This window comes from Ornithorhynchus anatinus, chromosome 10 (genome assembly GCF_004115215.2).
Source record: "Ornithorhynchus anatinus isolate Pmale09 chromosome 10, mOrnAna1.pri.v4, whole genome shotgun sequence".
Lineage (NCBI taxonomy): Eukaryota > Metazoa > Chordata > Mammalia > Monotremata > Ornithorhynchidae > Ornithorhynchus > Ornithorhynchus anatinus.
The window spans coordinates 43,505,585-43,522,165 of record NC_041737.1 but is presented as its reverse complement, the minus strand read 5'-3'; the positions used below and the strand labels follow the sequence as shown (position 1 = coordinate 43,522,165).

Genomic DNA, 16,581 nt, shown 5'->3' with positions numbered 1-16,581 from the left:
TTTTGTTTTAATTCCTCAAGGACTAATAAAACCAGAAGGTAAGTCTGAATTTTCTCACATGACCTTTGGAAAGAAAATCCATTCTTCGTCATTGGTCTCCTCATCACCAAACACTTATTGATTGCCTGCTGGTTACAGTTGATGTTAGGGTATCGATCATATTCCGTCATTATTTTTCCATTTACATTCTGTCTAATTTTGATTGTCCCAGGGGGCAGAGACCATACCGTTCTATGCGGTTCTGAACATGTTGTACTCATTAAATTGTGGTATGGATTTACTTGGAGAACAATTTATAATTTAGGATCTAAGAACTTGGTACTGCTAATTCCAGAATTGTTGCGAGCAGTATAAAGCTGAATTTCTTTAAAAAATGGATATATATGTATATATATATTATATGACATATGGCAAAGTTGTTTTCAATATTTTGGAGGTTAAGAATAAGTACACAAGGCTTTATACATTTCAGAGTAAAGCAGTGTGGCCTAATGGAAAGAACATGGGTCTGGGAGTCTGAGAACCTAGGTTTTAATCCTGGTTCTGCCAACTCCTTGCTGTGTGACCTTGGGCCTTAGTTACCTCATCTGTAAAATGGAAATTAAATCATCTTCCCTCCAATTTAAACTGTGAGCCTCACGTGGGACAAAGACTATGTCCAACCTGATAAGTCTTTATCTAACCCAGCACTTAGGGTAGTGCTCGACACATAGAATCTAACAAATGTCATAAAAAAACAAGTTTCATGTCAGAATTGGTCCAGTGTGTAGCACAGCCTAAAACAGCTAAGTTAAATGCAATAAATACTATTGAATGAATGAAATAGCTAGCCTCATCAGGAAGATGTAGATGATTAAACATAGAGCATAGTCTGACCACTATAGGAAACCATTCTACTTCTGCACCAGGAATACCATGCAGTTCTGGTTGCTGTATCTTAGGAAGAAGAGAGTAGAACAAAGATAAACAAAAATGATCAAGGGGTGGAGCCGTTTCTTTTTATTAGAATAGGCTGAAAAGTTTAGGGTTTGCCAGTCTGGAAAGATGAAAGCTGAGAGGGAGAATATTGCTAATAGTAATAATTATTGTGTTTGAATGTCATGTGCCAAGCACTGTTCTAAGCACTAGGGTAGATATGTCAGGTTAAACACAGCCTCCTTCCCTCAGGGGACTCACAGTCTAAGTAGGAGGGAGAACAGAATTGATATTTATAATAACACAAAATCTGTGAACAGAGTTCCTCCAGAATGGCCATACATCAAATTCCACAACATCTGTACAGAGGCAGTTTGCTGAAATTTGCAGAGCAAACAAAAGGAAATAAGTTTTCACACAGTGGATAAGAATATCTGTTGCCAAATTGTTCATTCCAAGTGCTTAGTACAGTGCTCTGCACATAGTAAGTGCTCAAAAAATACTATTGAATGAATGAATGTGGAATACATTCAAGAAGTGCTCAGGGAAATTCACAGATGACAGCTCTCTAAAAAGTTTTAGAGGAAAGCTTAGGAATGTTAGGATGCTCAGGAAGGGTTGAATAGATTCCTGGCCTTAGAGGGGCAGTTGGAGGGAAGAATTAGTAGAGGGTTGTTGATAATAGAGGGATGCCTAACCATGAGACTGGAAGTCAAGGAGGCAGATCCTTACATTGTTTCTCCAGACACCCTTCATCATTGCCAGAGCTAGGTTATTGAGAAGCACATGGCATAGTGGATAGAGCACAAGTCTGGGAGTCAGAAGGTCATGGGTTCTAATTCTGGCTTTGCCACTTGTGTGCTCTTTGACCCTGGGCAAGTCACTTCATTTTCATCTGTAAAATGGCGATTGAGACTGTGAGCCCCTTGTGGGACAGGGATTATGTTGAAACTGATTTGCTTGTATCCACCCCAGCGCTTTGTACAGTGCCTGGCACATAGGAAGGCTTAGTGGAAAGAGCACGGGCTTGGGAGTGGAAAGAGCACGGGCTTGGGGAATCAGAGGTTGTGGGTTCTAATCCCAGCTCCACCACTTATCAACTCTGTGACTTTGGGCAAGTCACTTAACTTCTCTGTGCCTCATTTGCCTCATCTGTAAAATGGGGATTAAGACTGTGAGCCCCATGTGGGGCAACCTCATTACCTTATATCTAACCCAGTGCTTAGAACAGTGCCTAGCACATAGAAAGAGCTTAACAAATACCATCATTATTATTATTATTTGGTTAATGGGCCATTGGATGAGCCCAGTATAGCAGTGCTTGTGTTTTCAATAAATATTGTTGTCCTTCCAAAAGGGTTTTGTATGTGATATCATGTAATTATTCTTAATCTAAGGCTTTTTAAATATTTAAAAATGATTTGATTGGAAGCAAGGTGCATTGGTAAAAATATATGAATCTTTCTAATAAAGATTATAGTATTTCAGTTTCATGCTAACTTAAAATATAAAACTCAGGCATAGAACATACCGCTTTGTTTCTTCTATGAGTTGGTGAAATCTATCTTAAAGGAATGTTTTAATTAGTATGTCAGTATTTCAAATAGACCTTTCATAAGACAATAGTTTAGGGTTTATATTTATTTCCAAATACCAACATTCATAAAACTCCCAAACAGTTCTAATCTCTTTTCCAAGCTTTGCAGAGGGACTTGGCACAGAATGCTTCATTATGTAAAGTAAAAGAGTTACTGAGAGTTCAGGTTCTAAAAAGTGTACTTGCCGATTCATAAAAAGTGACAACTCCAGGTTTTGTTTAGACTTGATTTGATAATTATCTTTCTCTTCAACTATTTTCCCACTTTTGTCTAAAGGGGTTATTTATTAGAATAATATCGCAAGAAAAGTTTTGGTGATGCAAAATTTCAGAACCTTCCTAGTTAGGCAGTAGGCACTACACCCCTCTTTGAAGTCCAGTAGGCATGTGAATGTGTCATCAAGTTAAACCAAAATTTCAGTCTGGCTCAATTGCTTTTGATTTATTTTGGGTTGATCACAGGTCCAAATCTACCAATGGCAACTGTTGACATCAAGAATCCAGAAATCACAACCAACAGATTTTATAATCCACAAGTCAACAACATTTCCCACACCAAAGAAAAGAAGAAAGGAAAAGCTAAAAAGAAGAGATTGACCAAGGCAGATATCGGAACGCCAAGCAATTTCCAGTAAGGCTATTTCTTCAGTAATCTCAAGTATTTCTTGCTTTGTACTGCTCTAAGAGTAAAAACTGATTTAGACTTTACTGTTGGTAAGAGAGTAAGGAATTCTATGTGAAAGGATTCTCTGATATCTAACTCACTTGTTGTGTTACTATGGGAATATTATGTCACGAGAACTCCACAAAGCCTCTCTCTCTCTCTCTCTCTCTCTCTACCTACCTGTCTGCTCATTTAGTCATACTTACTGAGCACTTACTTTGTGCAAAGCACTGTACTAAGCACTGTCTACTTATCTCTCTCTTCTGTAAACTAATAGGTAAGATGGTTACTCTCCATCTTCAATGTCTTTGATCTTCATGGTGACTAGATTTTAAACTCCTTGAGAGCAGGGATTATGTCTGCCAACCCTATTGTATTGTACTCTCCCAAATACTTAGTACCCTGCTCTGCATATAGTGAGCTCTCAATAAATACCATTGATTGAGCTAAGGCATCTCCAACTTCAGGTTCTGATTCCACAGACGCTAAAGAGCTCTGTGTCTTTCCATTTTGCCTCTCCTCTGTCATCTTCTCTTTTTTCTCTCTAGCTTCTGACTTTTTACATCAGGACGAATGATAATTTAGTAAACCTTCCACCTTCAGCATGCACCCACAGCAAATTTCTTCCTTATCATTATTCCAGTTTGTAGTGGGTCTGAATCTGGCCAACTAGTTGACAAGCTGTGCCAATTGATTTGATTTTTCTAGTGGTTTTTCTTCTTATTTGTTTCAAATTAGGCAGAATTTAGGCCAAGTTTACAAATAAAATTCAAGATTCCTTGTAGGACTTTTAAATGTCCTTTGTGAAGCATTTTTTTTCTTTTTCCCACCCTCTAGACACATTGGACATGTTGGCTGGGACCCCAACACAGGTTTTGATGTAAGTAGCTTTTCGAGATGTGCAAGCTGTACTTTTAGACTGGCGTGGGAGTATTTTGCTCCATATTTAGCTTTTTTTTTATTATGAGTTCTAGGATTTATTTACATGAGCTAGAATTGTGTTCTCCTTAGGGGACAGATTCAGAAAAGGTTGACAGGCCATTCTTCATTTGAAACAGCATTTCTCATTTTTGGAGCTCCACTGGGGATCCTTTTGCCAACTCTGCCACTTTTCTTCAAGGAAGTACTCATTGTAACCTCTTATTTGATTCCATTGGCTTTCTAAAAGTCTGGATTTTTATTTTAAGGTAAGAAAAAATGAGAAGCAGCGTGGCCTAGTGGAAAGACTGGGCTTGGGAGTCAAAAGACCTGACTTGTAATCACGCTCTACCATGTAATATTAATAATGATAATAATAATAATGTCTGCTCTGTGACCTTTGGCAAGTCACTCAACCTTTCTGTGCTTGTTACCGCATCTGTAAATGGGGATTAAATCCTCCTCCTACCAATTTAGACAGTGAGCCCCATGTGGAACAGGGACTGTGTCCAACCTGATAAATTTGTATCTACCCCAGCTTAGTCCTTGACACGTAGAAAGTGTTTAACAAATACCATAAAAAATTAGGGGATGTCAGCTACAGATCTAATGAAGTGAAAATGTTGCCCAGGAAGAAATCTAGCAATCTCTTCATTACTCTCCAGTTAATTTTTCCAAGCCCTGTGCTTACCTTCCTTCCCCTACCTGTCTTTGGCCATTTAATTCCTGGTTGATATTTTACTAGAGGTGCTTGGTTTCCAAGGAAAAGAAGCAGAACCAGCCCCTTCTCTCCTTGTTTAACTGCTCTTGTAAAGAGGCTTGCACAGGGAAGACATTTGAAACTGTTGCTGAAAATGAGATTTATGGAATATCCATAGATTACATGTAGCCAGTGCTATCCCTGTTCCCATTCCATAGGTAAATAACAGCTGAGTGAACCCTTTAGGAAAGGGAATGACAGGTTGTGAAGGGAAAGTGTATTTTCTGAAATAAATTAGGCCTTAGAACTATTCATTGGCTTGGGAAGAACATAGTGTGTTGGGGAATAGCCAGTGAAGAAAGCAGATAGGTAATGTGGGGCAAGATTGTGGAGAACCTTGAAGCCAATTGTGAAGAATTTTTGCTTGCTTTGAAAAGAAACAGGAAGGCAGTGGAGGTGTTTGAGGAGAGGAGTGATCTGGGCCAAGGAATGAAAAAGAATGGATAGACCATGGTTTTCAGTTTACAAATGCAATTGACTATCTAATTTGCCTGTAAGCTCCTTGTGGACATTTACTGTGTCTACAACTCTAATGTATTGTACTTTCCCAAGTGTTTAATACAATGCTCTGCACATAGTAAACGCTCAATATATACCATTGATTGAATAATTGATCTAAGTAAAGTGAGGAATTTAGATGAGCATTCTTAGAAGTGCTTAATTTCATCCTGATAGTAATTTTTTATGAATCTTTATATCTCTTGTAGTTGAATAATTTGGACCCAGAATTGAAGAATCTTTTTGATATGTGTGGAATCTCAGAGGCACAACTGAAAGACAAAGAAACATCAAAAGTCATCTATGACTTCATTGAAAAAACAGGAGGGGTAGAAGCTGTTAAAAATGAGCTGCGCAGGCAAGGTAAGTTGTTTATCCTGAATTAGCAATTGCTTTGTTTCTTTTTGTGCTTGGGAGGATGAGGGAGCTTTGAGAATTTTCTCTAATTTAAAAGTGTCAGATTTTGAATTTCTGTTAAAGCCATGGATTAACAATAATAATAATAATAAACAAGTGATGATTGTGGGATCTGTCAAACATTGCTAAGCTCAAGGGTATGTACAAGTTAAGCAGACAGGGCACATGGGTCTCATAGTCTAAGGCAGAGGGAGTACAGATGTCATTTCTTCATTTTCAGAGTTGCTCAAGTTCACACAGCAGGCAAGCGGCAGAGCCAGAATTAGAACCCAGGTTCCCCAATTCCCAGGGCTATGTTCTTTCTACTAGGCCTCCTGCAAGGTTTCTCTTAACTTTGCAGGAAACAAATAAGTGGAAAGAGCATGTGTCTGGGGAGTCAGGAAACTTGGGTTCTTGTCCTGGCTCCACCACTTGGCTGCCGTGTGACTGTGGAAATCACTTACCTTCTCTGTACTTTACTTTCCTCAATTGTAAAGTGAATGTGAAAATGCCAGTTTTTCATCTTAAACAGCGCGTGCTTCATAGTAAGCACCATATAAACAGCATCATTATAGTAGAGTAGCTTGGAGTGTATGCAGCTGGGGGCGTTCCACAAACTTGCTTTTAAGTCTTGTTTCATTTTGTGGAAGTAAAGAACTCAAAATTGCCATCTAATCAATTACAGTTTTTTAAATTACTTTTTCTTCCCAGATTTCTCTTAATCCATTTTGAAGAAATACTATGCAATTGTATTTTTCCGAAGTATTTGAGAATTCAAACAAGAGAATGGGTTTGAAGAGTTTAATTAGATGTTTGTTTTCCTGATTAAGCACTCCTCTTAAAAGTACTGTTTTCCCCCCATATATGCTATTTCTAAATCCACTCAATTCTAAATTATCCAACTGGAAAATTTTCCAATGCTTTCTTGTTTGGCCACACTGTTCCTTCTTGCTTTTATCCATTTGGTTATATCAGAAGTGTGTAGCACTTTTGCCAAGAGTCAAGCAGGACGGGCCTGAGGACAAGAAACCTCATTAATCACAGTGGGTCTCTAAAAGGTTGGGTGGGGAAAAAACGGTTGAGGTAACAATTAAAGTTTTTCAGTGTCAGTGGCTGGTGGATCCATTAGAGCTAAAACAAAAGGTCAGCCAATGGCTTCATCAGTAAGACATGTAGTGCCCTTAATGTTTAGATTTTCTGTTTTTAATAATGAGAGAGCATTGAAGGACTGTGTCTTTTTAGATTGCTTTGTACAGCATCTTATTTGTGCCATGTGCCTGTGACTAATCTAGTTAAGAATATGTTTATGATTGGTCTTTAAAAAACCCATAATTCTACTGAGAGTGTGATTCAGAGGAAGATTCTTATAATTCAATCAGTCATATCTATTGCACGCTTACTGAGTGCAGACTAAATACTAAGTGCTTGGGAGAGTACAGTATAAAAGACGTGCAGACATGTTCCCTGCCCACAATGAGCTCGCAGCATTTAAATGTTTGACTTTCTAGTAGCATTCAGGAAAGAGCCAGAGTGTTGTGATTACTATTACTAACTTTCTATTTTTGTGGGTATTTCTATTTCAATGTTATTGTTATTAATAAACATTTGCATATTAACCAGAATCTGGGCAACTTTACCCAACAGTATTAGACAGTTACAAACTTCCTGTCCTTTTCTCTGTTTAGGCAGAAGTTTTGAAAGAGGGAAGAATAGCTTGGTGGATAAAGATGCAGGTTTTAGGCACATAGTGTCCTGAAACAATGGCTTTAAGGCACTCAGTCCCCTTTTTTCCCCACCTACTTTCTCCTCCCTCTTTTCCCTGACTCCTCCCTTCTGTGTCATCTGTGCACTTGCATCTGTGACCTTCGGGCATTTGATATTCACCCCACCCTCAATCCCTCAGCATTTATGAACACATCTTCAAATTATATATTCCACATGACTTTTAAATGTCTCTGCTAGATTATAAGCTCATTATGGGCAGGAAACATGTCTGCCAACTATTATGTATTGTTCTTTCCCAAACACTCAGTGCTCTGCGCAAAGTTCCACTCCATTAATGCCATTGATGATGAGGAAATTTATCCTCACTCCTCTCCCACTGTTAAACAGCCTGCATACTTCACTTCTCTAACACCAACCTGATGACTGTGCCATGTTCACTTTTCTCACCTCTGACCTCTTGCTCATGTCCTCCATCCTGGATGAAACTCCCTCCCCTTCACATTTGGCAAACTGCTGATCTCTCCATTTTCAGAGCCCTTCTAAAATCACATCTCCTTCAGAAGACCTTCCCTGATTAATCTCTCATCTCCACACCCCATTTCTCCCTTACTGCCACTTAAACTCTTGCAAGTTACCTGTTCACTTGAGTCTCCCTCCTCCCCCACTTCCCCAAAGGATGTGGGTACTCACCCTACCCTTTCGCTCGTCCAGCACTTAATGTATGTATTTTTAAATTCTGCTGCTTCCCTCCCTGTACTTAATTTCAGTGTCTGCCTCCCCCACTAGGTTGTAAGGTCCTTGAGGTCCAGGATCATGTCAGGCAGTCAGTCATATTCATTTAACACTGTGTGCAGAACACTGTACTAAGCACTTGGGAAAGTACAATAAACCAGACACATTTCCTGCCCGAATGAGTTTACTGCCTAGAAGGGGAACAGAGATTAATAAAAATAGGTAAATTGTAGATATGTATGTAAGTAATGTTAGTATTTGTTAAGCACTTACTATATGCCAAGCACTGTTCTAAACACTGGGGCAGATACAAGGGATTTAAGTTGTCCCACATGGGGCGCACAGTCTTCATCCCCATTTCACAGATGAGGTAACTGAGGCCCAGAGAAGTTAAGTAACTTGCCCAAGTGCTTTGGGGCTGGGAGTGATGAATAAAGGGAGGAAGTCAGAGTGATGCAGAAGGAAGTTGAAGAAAGGAAAAGAGGGCTTAGAGAAGTCCTCTTGGAGAAGATGTGACTTAATAAGACTTTGAAAGCGGGGACAGTAATTGTTGGATTTGAAGAGGGAGGGCATTCCAGGCCAAAGATAAGATGGGGTCAAGAGGTCAGCGGCGAGATAGATGAGAATGAGGTAAAATGAGAAAGTTAACATCAGAGGAGTGAAGTGTTCAGGCTGAGTTGTAATAGGAGAGTAGTGAGGTGAGGTAGGAGGGGACAAGGTCATTGAATAATAATTATGGTATTTGTTAACCGCTTACTATGTGCCAAGGACTGTTTTAAGCACTGAATGCTTTAAAGCTGATGGTAAGGAATTTTCTGTTTGATGTGGAGGTGGGTGGGCAACCACTGGAGGTTTTTCAGGAGTGGAAAAATATGGCCTGAATATTTTTGTAGAAAAGCTCATTATGTTTGTTCTCCAGGGCCACCGTGTTGGAGTGGTATGTATGTGGGATGGTATTGGACTCCTGTTTCTCTCAGACATGCATGTTATTGCGTGTGCCCTTTCATAAAATAATTGCCCCCAATCCACTGTTTTCAGCCACAGATTTCAAAGTTGAGCAGTGGAACCAAGTCTAATTAACAAGTTAATAAATGATTTTGAAATCTCTGAAGGAAAAATTAACAAGTTACTTATCCCAATTTTAATTTTTTTTTAACCATTTAGTGGTCTGAGCAAGACATTTAAATTTTATTCATAGTTGTGCACTAACTCTGACCAGTTGTAACCATTGTAAATATAGATTTCTTCACATATAGAGGTGCACAGTAATGTGTGTGAGGACACCAGGTGCTCCTGCTCTGGGCCAAAAGTACATCAGGTATCCTAGGGTCATGGCTTTTATGGTTTTTTTTCCATCATGTTTGCCTGCATCTTGGTGTGAGTGCTGCTTGAAGGGTGATTTCCCCATTTATTTTGAGAACCCATTTCATAGAAAAATTTGTATCAGCATGAATGTACATGTTTTTATTTTAAGATTTTCTGGGTTTATTATGTGGTTTTTTTTCAGCCACAGTCAGGCTTGATATTCTAATTACCCTTGGTTTTCTCTTTTTCCGTAAACGTTCTCATTGATAAACCTTTTTTGGTTCCGTCTGGGACTGTTTTTATTTTTGTATCTTTCCTTTTACTAAGCTAAATTGGCAAATTTGTTCTTTGCTTGCTTATTTTCTAGCTCTTTCCTTATATGCCTTTTGATTCATTTCTTTTCAAAAAGTCTGAGGTCTATTTTTGTTTTTCTTTTCTGGCACAGAGTGACTTTTTTCCTTTTAGTTGTACAGCATTGACAGTCCGTAAGGTAGTCAGCCATTCTTTTGGTGGTATGTAATTTTTGTTTAGCAGATTTCTACTTTTGCATGCAAACATATATGACTTTTCCTTTCAACTGCCCATCTCATGGTCTTGCTCTTTCACATTGTAATTCTGAGGTCTGGCATGTGCTTTGTGTATTTCCCCCCCACCCCCTTTTCTTGTTTTTATGTTCTTTTTCCTTCTGTCTTCTAGTCTTCATGTAAACATCAGGCATACTGGTGACAAATTTCCAAGTTTACTGAATCATTAAGGCACGTAAAGCATACAACATAAACTTCGGCCCTACTTTTCATCATTTTCAAGACTGCATGTGTTATAAAGATAATAAATCAAATTCACTCAACTTGACATATTTAGGAAAAAAAAAAGCAAGGATTGCCCAGTTATCATGAAAATCTCATAGCCTGTGAAAAACACAAAGATGTTGAGAATCACCTGATTCTCCAGGTGATTCTCACCTGGCACCTCACCCTGGCACCAGGGTGCTTAATAAAGTGAAACTCAACTATACAGGCAACTAGATATGTCCTGTATGTTCAATCAACATTAAATTAATCCTTGTGAACATTTAACTTGAAAGTGCAATGGAGATCTAGTACTCATTTAGTCCAAGACAACAGTGAGGGAAGGAGAAAGGAAATGCACCCTTTGGGTTATTAAAGCTTCATCTTGCATTATCTAAGTCTATTCCTATAGACAAAATTATTTTTATTATGGGAATTGGCACCCAGCAGGTGGAACAAATGTGAACCTGTATTCTTTAGGGGAAACTCCAGTGAAATAATGAGAGTAAAACCTCTGGTAGTGGGTGTGGTAGAACTCAACCAAAAGCCCCGAAAGGTTAACTGAGGCACTTGAATCCAACTACTAAAATGTGTGGTGTTTTTGAACAAGAGAAGGATGGGTATTTTTATGTAGGAGATTGGAGGGTCTGGGAGATAACTGTGTCACTTTAACCCTCTTCTGAAATCCAAAGAGAGGATCAGGTTGGCGGGGGGGGGGCCTTAAGCTGGGTACCAGTGATGAGTACAAGGAGATAGTAACATCATCTAATTTCCTTCCATGAGGTGAGAGGGGGAAAAGATAGACCAACCCCCAACCAGGGATAGGTCTTTTGTTCAAATGGCAAGACAGGATCATGAGCAGTGAAGTCCTTGAACACAGTCAGTCTCCCACATTGAAACTGTCCATGCCAACTGCACGTGTGTATATATCGTATACCTATATAGCACATATATACCTATCTGTAATTTATTTATTTATGTATATTGGTATCTGTCTCCCCTTCTAGACTGCGAGTTCATTGTGGTGAGGGAATGTGTCTTGTTGTATTGTACTCTCCCAAGTGTTTAGTACAGTGCTTTGCACACAGTAAGCGATCAAATATGAATGAATGAATGAATGAATGAACTGCAGCGGAGATGAGATAACAGTAGCACACTCAAACAGTTACTGCATGGTGAGCTGAAATTGGGAAAGGGAAAGCAGGCCCAGAGGAAACATTTTAAGGATTCAGTCAAACAAAGCATTTAACAATGCTATACCTTAGCTGAAAACTGAAAGTCAGAAGCTACAGATAGAGTAACGTGGAGCCCTGCAATCAATGAAGGACCTGCTCTTTTGGAACAGAGGTGCTTAAGGGTCATCAGAGTAGGAAACAAAAGTGCAAATAGCATCAGGCACTGCAAACAGTGCAAATACCACACAACAAACTTGGTGTGGCAGCACTCATAGTGACCCTGATTGCATGCACAGTGTTCGGGCCAGATGTGTAGTGAAAATGCACATTGTGGGAAAACCGCCTTTATATGAGTCTTATTGGACTCGGTGAAGGTGGACAGAGGGATGACTGCCACTAACATGAATTCCTGAGTACTAGCATTCTCCTGTGCGTAGTTTGGCATGCCTTTGCATTAGCCTCCCTATTATAAGAATTGAGGGTAGCGTGTAGAATTGAATTTCATTTTCCAAGCATCTCATTGCAGATTATGGGCTCTCTTCTTCCCACATCTGAAATTATTTCCCTTTCTAAATCAAACCTTTGAGAGTCAGAAGGAGCTGGGTTCTAATCCTGGATCCACCACTTGTCTGCCATGCCACCTTGGGCAAGTAAATTCACTTCTCTGTGCCTGTTACCTCATCTCTAAAGTGGGGAGTAAGACTTTGAGCCCAGTGTGGGACAGGGACTATGCCCAAACTCATCAGATGTTATCTAGCCCAGACCTTAGTACAGGGCCAGGCACATAGTAACATGCTTAGGAATTTTTTTTTTAAAGGAACACAAGATGGTATAAAACTAAGACAAAACTGATCAAGAAATTAGGGTAGTTTAGATAGGCATATAACTAAATCCATACACATCACTATGAACCGACCATTTAATTCTGCTTCTAAATTGAATCCAATAGGAAACCAAGCACAATTGATTTTCTTTTTTTAAGGTGAGGGAGACATATGTTTTAAAGACACAGGATTGATTTTTGAATCGGCTGCTGTGAATTTACGTCTCTTGGCTTGAATGCTTTGTTCATATGTGCCTAAACCTGGAAAACTTTCCTTCCTCTCTACCTACAAGTAATTACTCTGGATCTCCATCATTACTACCATCCAATTTCCCTATTTTTTTGTTCTATTTTGAAGAAGGAGGAAATGGTCCTGGAGCTGGACCCTTAGTGGGAGCAGTAGGACTAGTCTGTGAAGAAGAGAAGCCTTCTTTCTGCCTCTGATTCGTATCGAACGTTCCCCTGCACGTTGGATGCGTTGTGGTTTTAGATGTCCATCTGGATACAGACATACTCTCTCTTTTTCTGTTTTCATTTCAGCACCGCCCCCGCCTCCACCCTCAAGGGGAGGACCCCCTCCTCCACCTCCCCCACCCCATAGCTCAGGTCCTCCCCTGCCCCCTGCTAGGGGTCGAGGGGCTCCCCCTCCCCCTCCTCCTTCAAGAGCTCCTACAGCGGCCCCTCCCCCGCCACCCCCCTCCAGGCCTGGGACCACAGTTCCGCCGCCTCCTCCCAACAGGATGTACCCTCCGCCCCCTCCCACCCACCCCTCCTCAGCACCCTCAGGCCCCCCGCCCCCGCCACCACCCCTGTCGGTGGGCTCGGCTGCTCCACCCCCTCCGCCTCCCCCGCCACCGCCTCCAGGGCCACCTCCTCCCCCTGGCCTTCCATCTGATGGGGACCATCAACTCCCAGCACCGGTGGGGAACAAGGCCGCTCTTCTAGATCAAATTAGAGAGGGTGCCCAGTTGAAGAAAGTGGAACACAACAGCCGACCAGTATCCTGCTCGGGGAGAGATGCGCTGTTAGACCAGATTCGACAGGGTATTCAGCTGAAGTCTGTAAGTATTTCCGCTTTCTTCGTTTCACTGCCGGTGATAATGGAGCATCGAAGGACTTTGCCTATGTGATAGGAACTTGCCTTGATTTTTGACTTCTTTCTGGTGCAGGGGAAGCCAGCACTACGAATAAATTCAACCATGGATTCATTCAGTCAAATATACTGAGTGCTTACTGTGTGGCAGAGAAATGTACTAAGCACTTGGGAGCATACAGTAAAACAATAAACAGACACGTTCCCTGCCCACACAAGCTTACAGGCTAGAGGGGGAGGCAAATGAAATCAGGGCTTAGATAATCTACTTGGTCCAGGTTGGTGGCATGGCCTAGTGGAAAGAGCATGAGGCTGGGAGCCAGAGGACCTGGTCTTAATCCTGGCTCTGCCATGTGCTAGCTGTTACCTCGGGCAAGCCACTTCACTTCTTGGTGCCTTGGTTTCTTCATCTGTAAAATAAGGATTCAGTATGTTTTCCCTCCTACTTAGACTATGAGCCCCTCAAGGGGCAGGGACTGTGTCCAGTCTAATCGTATCTATCCCACCATTCAGAACAGTGTGTGGTATATAGAAGCACTTAATGCCACTATTATTATTACTGTTATGTAGAATGGACTCAAAAATGAACAGTCTCCCCCACAAAAGACAATAATAGTATTTTTTAAGCACTTACTATGTGCTAAGTGCTGGGCTACACACAGGACAATTAAGATGGTTATAGTCTTTGTCCTAGGTGGGGTTCACAGTCTAAGAAGGAGGAAGAGAAGGTCTTGAATCCCCATTTTACAGATGGGGGGACTAGGGCCCAGAGAAATTAAACAACTTGCCCAAGATCAAAGGTCACATAAGAAGCAAGTGGCAGAATGAGCATTAGAACCCAGGTCCTCTGACTCCCAGGTGACACTGCTTCTCAACAAAGAACAAATTGCTAGTGGTCTGTCATGATGGGCAGGCCTCAGATGAGAATTTTTACCCCTGGTCAAGGAAAGTTGGTATAGTCAATACTGTGAAATAAAAGTAATCAATGATATACTGGCAGGTGGCATCCCTTATCCCGGGCATTATTATTCAATAATAATAATAATAATGTTGGTATTTGTTAAGCGCTTACTATGTGCCGAGCACTGTTCTAAGCGCTGGGGTAGACATAAGGGAATCAGGTTGTCCCACGTGGGGCTCACAGTCTTAATCCCCATTTTACAGATGAGGGAACTGAGGCACAGAGAAGTTAAGTGACTTGCCCACAGTCACACAGCTAACAAGTGGCAGAGCTGGGATTCGAACTCATGAGCCCTGACTCCAAAGCCCGTGCTCTTTCCACTGAGCCACGCTACTTCTCTAGACCACCAGTCTTAGCATTGAAGCTTATCCATGAACATTTCTTAGAATTTCCAGTAGGAAAGAGAACTACTACCTTGATCAAGATGCTGGACTTGTACAGCTTAGAAATCACTAAACTAGCCAGCAGGTACTCTGGGGTATGTTTTTCATAGGTGTCCCTTCAAGCATCAGGTTGTTCATGCTCTGTCATCATCAGTGGTATTTATTGAGTGCTTACTGTATGCAGAGCACTGTATTAAGAATTTGGTGGAATACAGTGTAATATAATTGGTAGATATGTTCCCTGCCTACAATGAGCTTTCAGTGTAGATTATAATAATGGTATTTATTAAACACTTCCTATGTGCTGAGCACTGTTCTACGTACTAGGGTGGATTCAAGTTAGGTTGGGCACAGTCCCTATCTCACATGGGGCTCACAGCCTAAGTAGAGGGGAGTCAGATTTAATAGTGCCTGTTTTACAGATGAGCTTACTGAAGCAGAGACAAGTTAAAGGACTTGCCCAAGGTCACACAGCAGACCCATGCCATAGCCATGATTAGCATTCAGTTCCTCTGTCAGTGCTGTTCAGCAGGTCAACACTCTAGTGTCCAATTAACTTGATTTTAGTCTTCCCAAGTGCCTAGTACAATGTGCTGCACCAAATGGGTGCTCAGTAAATGCTGCTACTCCTAAGTGTTCCTGCTGTTGGTGAGTGAGGGGCACAGGCTAATACCTCTGCTCCACACTTCTGTTGCTTTGGGCATTGAACACTAAAATCAATCATTGTAAGCTTGGTGATTTTTCTCTTTTCCTGTATGCAAACCTCCTGTAGCTTTCATGTACCTTTAAATATTAGTGAGATGTCTTGTTTCAGTTTCGTGTGGAGCTACTCTAATTGGTCATCCATGCATGTCTCTAATATGGTGAGGGGTTGTTGAAGTTATTTTGGATGGTGTCGGTCGTGGAGGAACATGAGCAATAGGACTTTCAAATTCCATCCATTTTTCTTTGAAAATGATTATGATTAAGGTAAAAAAAAAAAACCAAGAAAATGTTCATATCAGAATTCCTGGACCAGATTTTCAGCTCACCTACTAAATTATGCCAAAAAGATTTTACCATTTATAAATGAATCGGGTTTGTTGCCTTAAGGTTACCAGTCAAACAAAGCCAAGACCAGTCTCTCACAATTCCTAGTCACAACAGCACTTTTCCAGGACTACAGCCTCCCTCTCCTCCTCTACCCTCCTCTCCTCTGCCCCCTACCCTTCTCCTCCTCCTCTTCTTCTCTGCCCTTCTCCCTCCTCTTCTCTCTGCACTTCCACCCCCTCCCCTTTTTCTCTGCCCTTCTCCCTCCTTTTTTCTGCCCTTCCCACTCTTCCTCTCCGCCTTTCTCTTTGCCTCTTTGGAAAGTGGGTATTGGATATAGCATATTATTGTCTCGCTGAGTATAAAGGTTTAAAACTGCAGTAGGCATCCTGGAGCCTTTGATAAAGGATGAAATAGCAGTTGGTACATTTATTATTTATAGATTCATTTAAGTGTATGTTTTGCAGAAGATCAAAGCACTTTCCTAATAGCTACACTTGCCCCAAGAGTTAGATATTAGCTATGCTTTGAAAGGTGGTCAGATGGAAATTTGACTTTTTGTCGATGAGATTGTTATGCATTTGCAGTGGCTTGTCAGCAAAACACTATTTTTTTTTTAATGAGTAGACTTTGATAGCTTCTCTTAAGAAGGTTAAATGCACTATGGGTTTTTAAATAGGAAGTGGTCTTAATGTCATCTCTGGGTTGGTAAATAGTTGTTCCCTGTTAGCAGTTATACAGTTATCTGCCAATAGCCACAGCTTTGGATACTGGAGAAGAATAAAAGCACTTTGACTGCAAAGCCAGGTATTATTATCG

General features: G+C 40.8%; 1 protein-coding gene across 1 annotated transcript in view; it reads left to right on the top strand.

Annotated features, from left to right (window-relative positions):
• The window catches only part of WASL (WASP like actin nucleation promoting factor), a 71,944-nt gene that overhangs the window by 48,730 nt on the left and 6,633 nt on the right, over positions 1–16,581 (top strand). The window contains exons 6-9 of the mRNA XM_029073419.2: positions 2,975–3,143; positions 4,014–4,056; positions 5,562–5,715; positions 12,837–13,357. Of these exons, the coding sequence (XP_028929252.1) occupies positions 2,975–3,143; positions 4,014–4,056; positions 5,562–5,715; positions 12,837–13,357 (887 nt within the window). The remainder of the gene's footprint in view (positions 1–2,974; positions 3,144–4,013; positions 4,057–5,561; positions 5,716–12,836; positions 13,358–16,581) is intronic.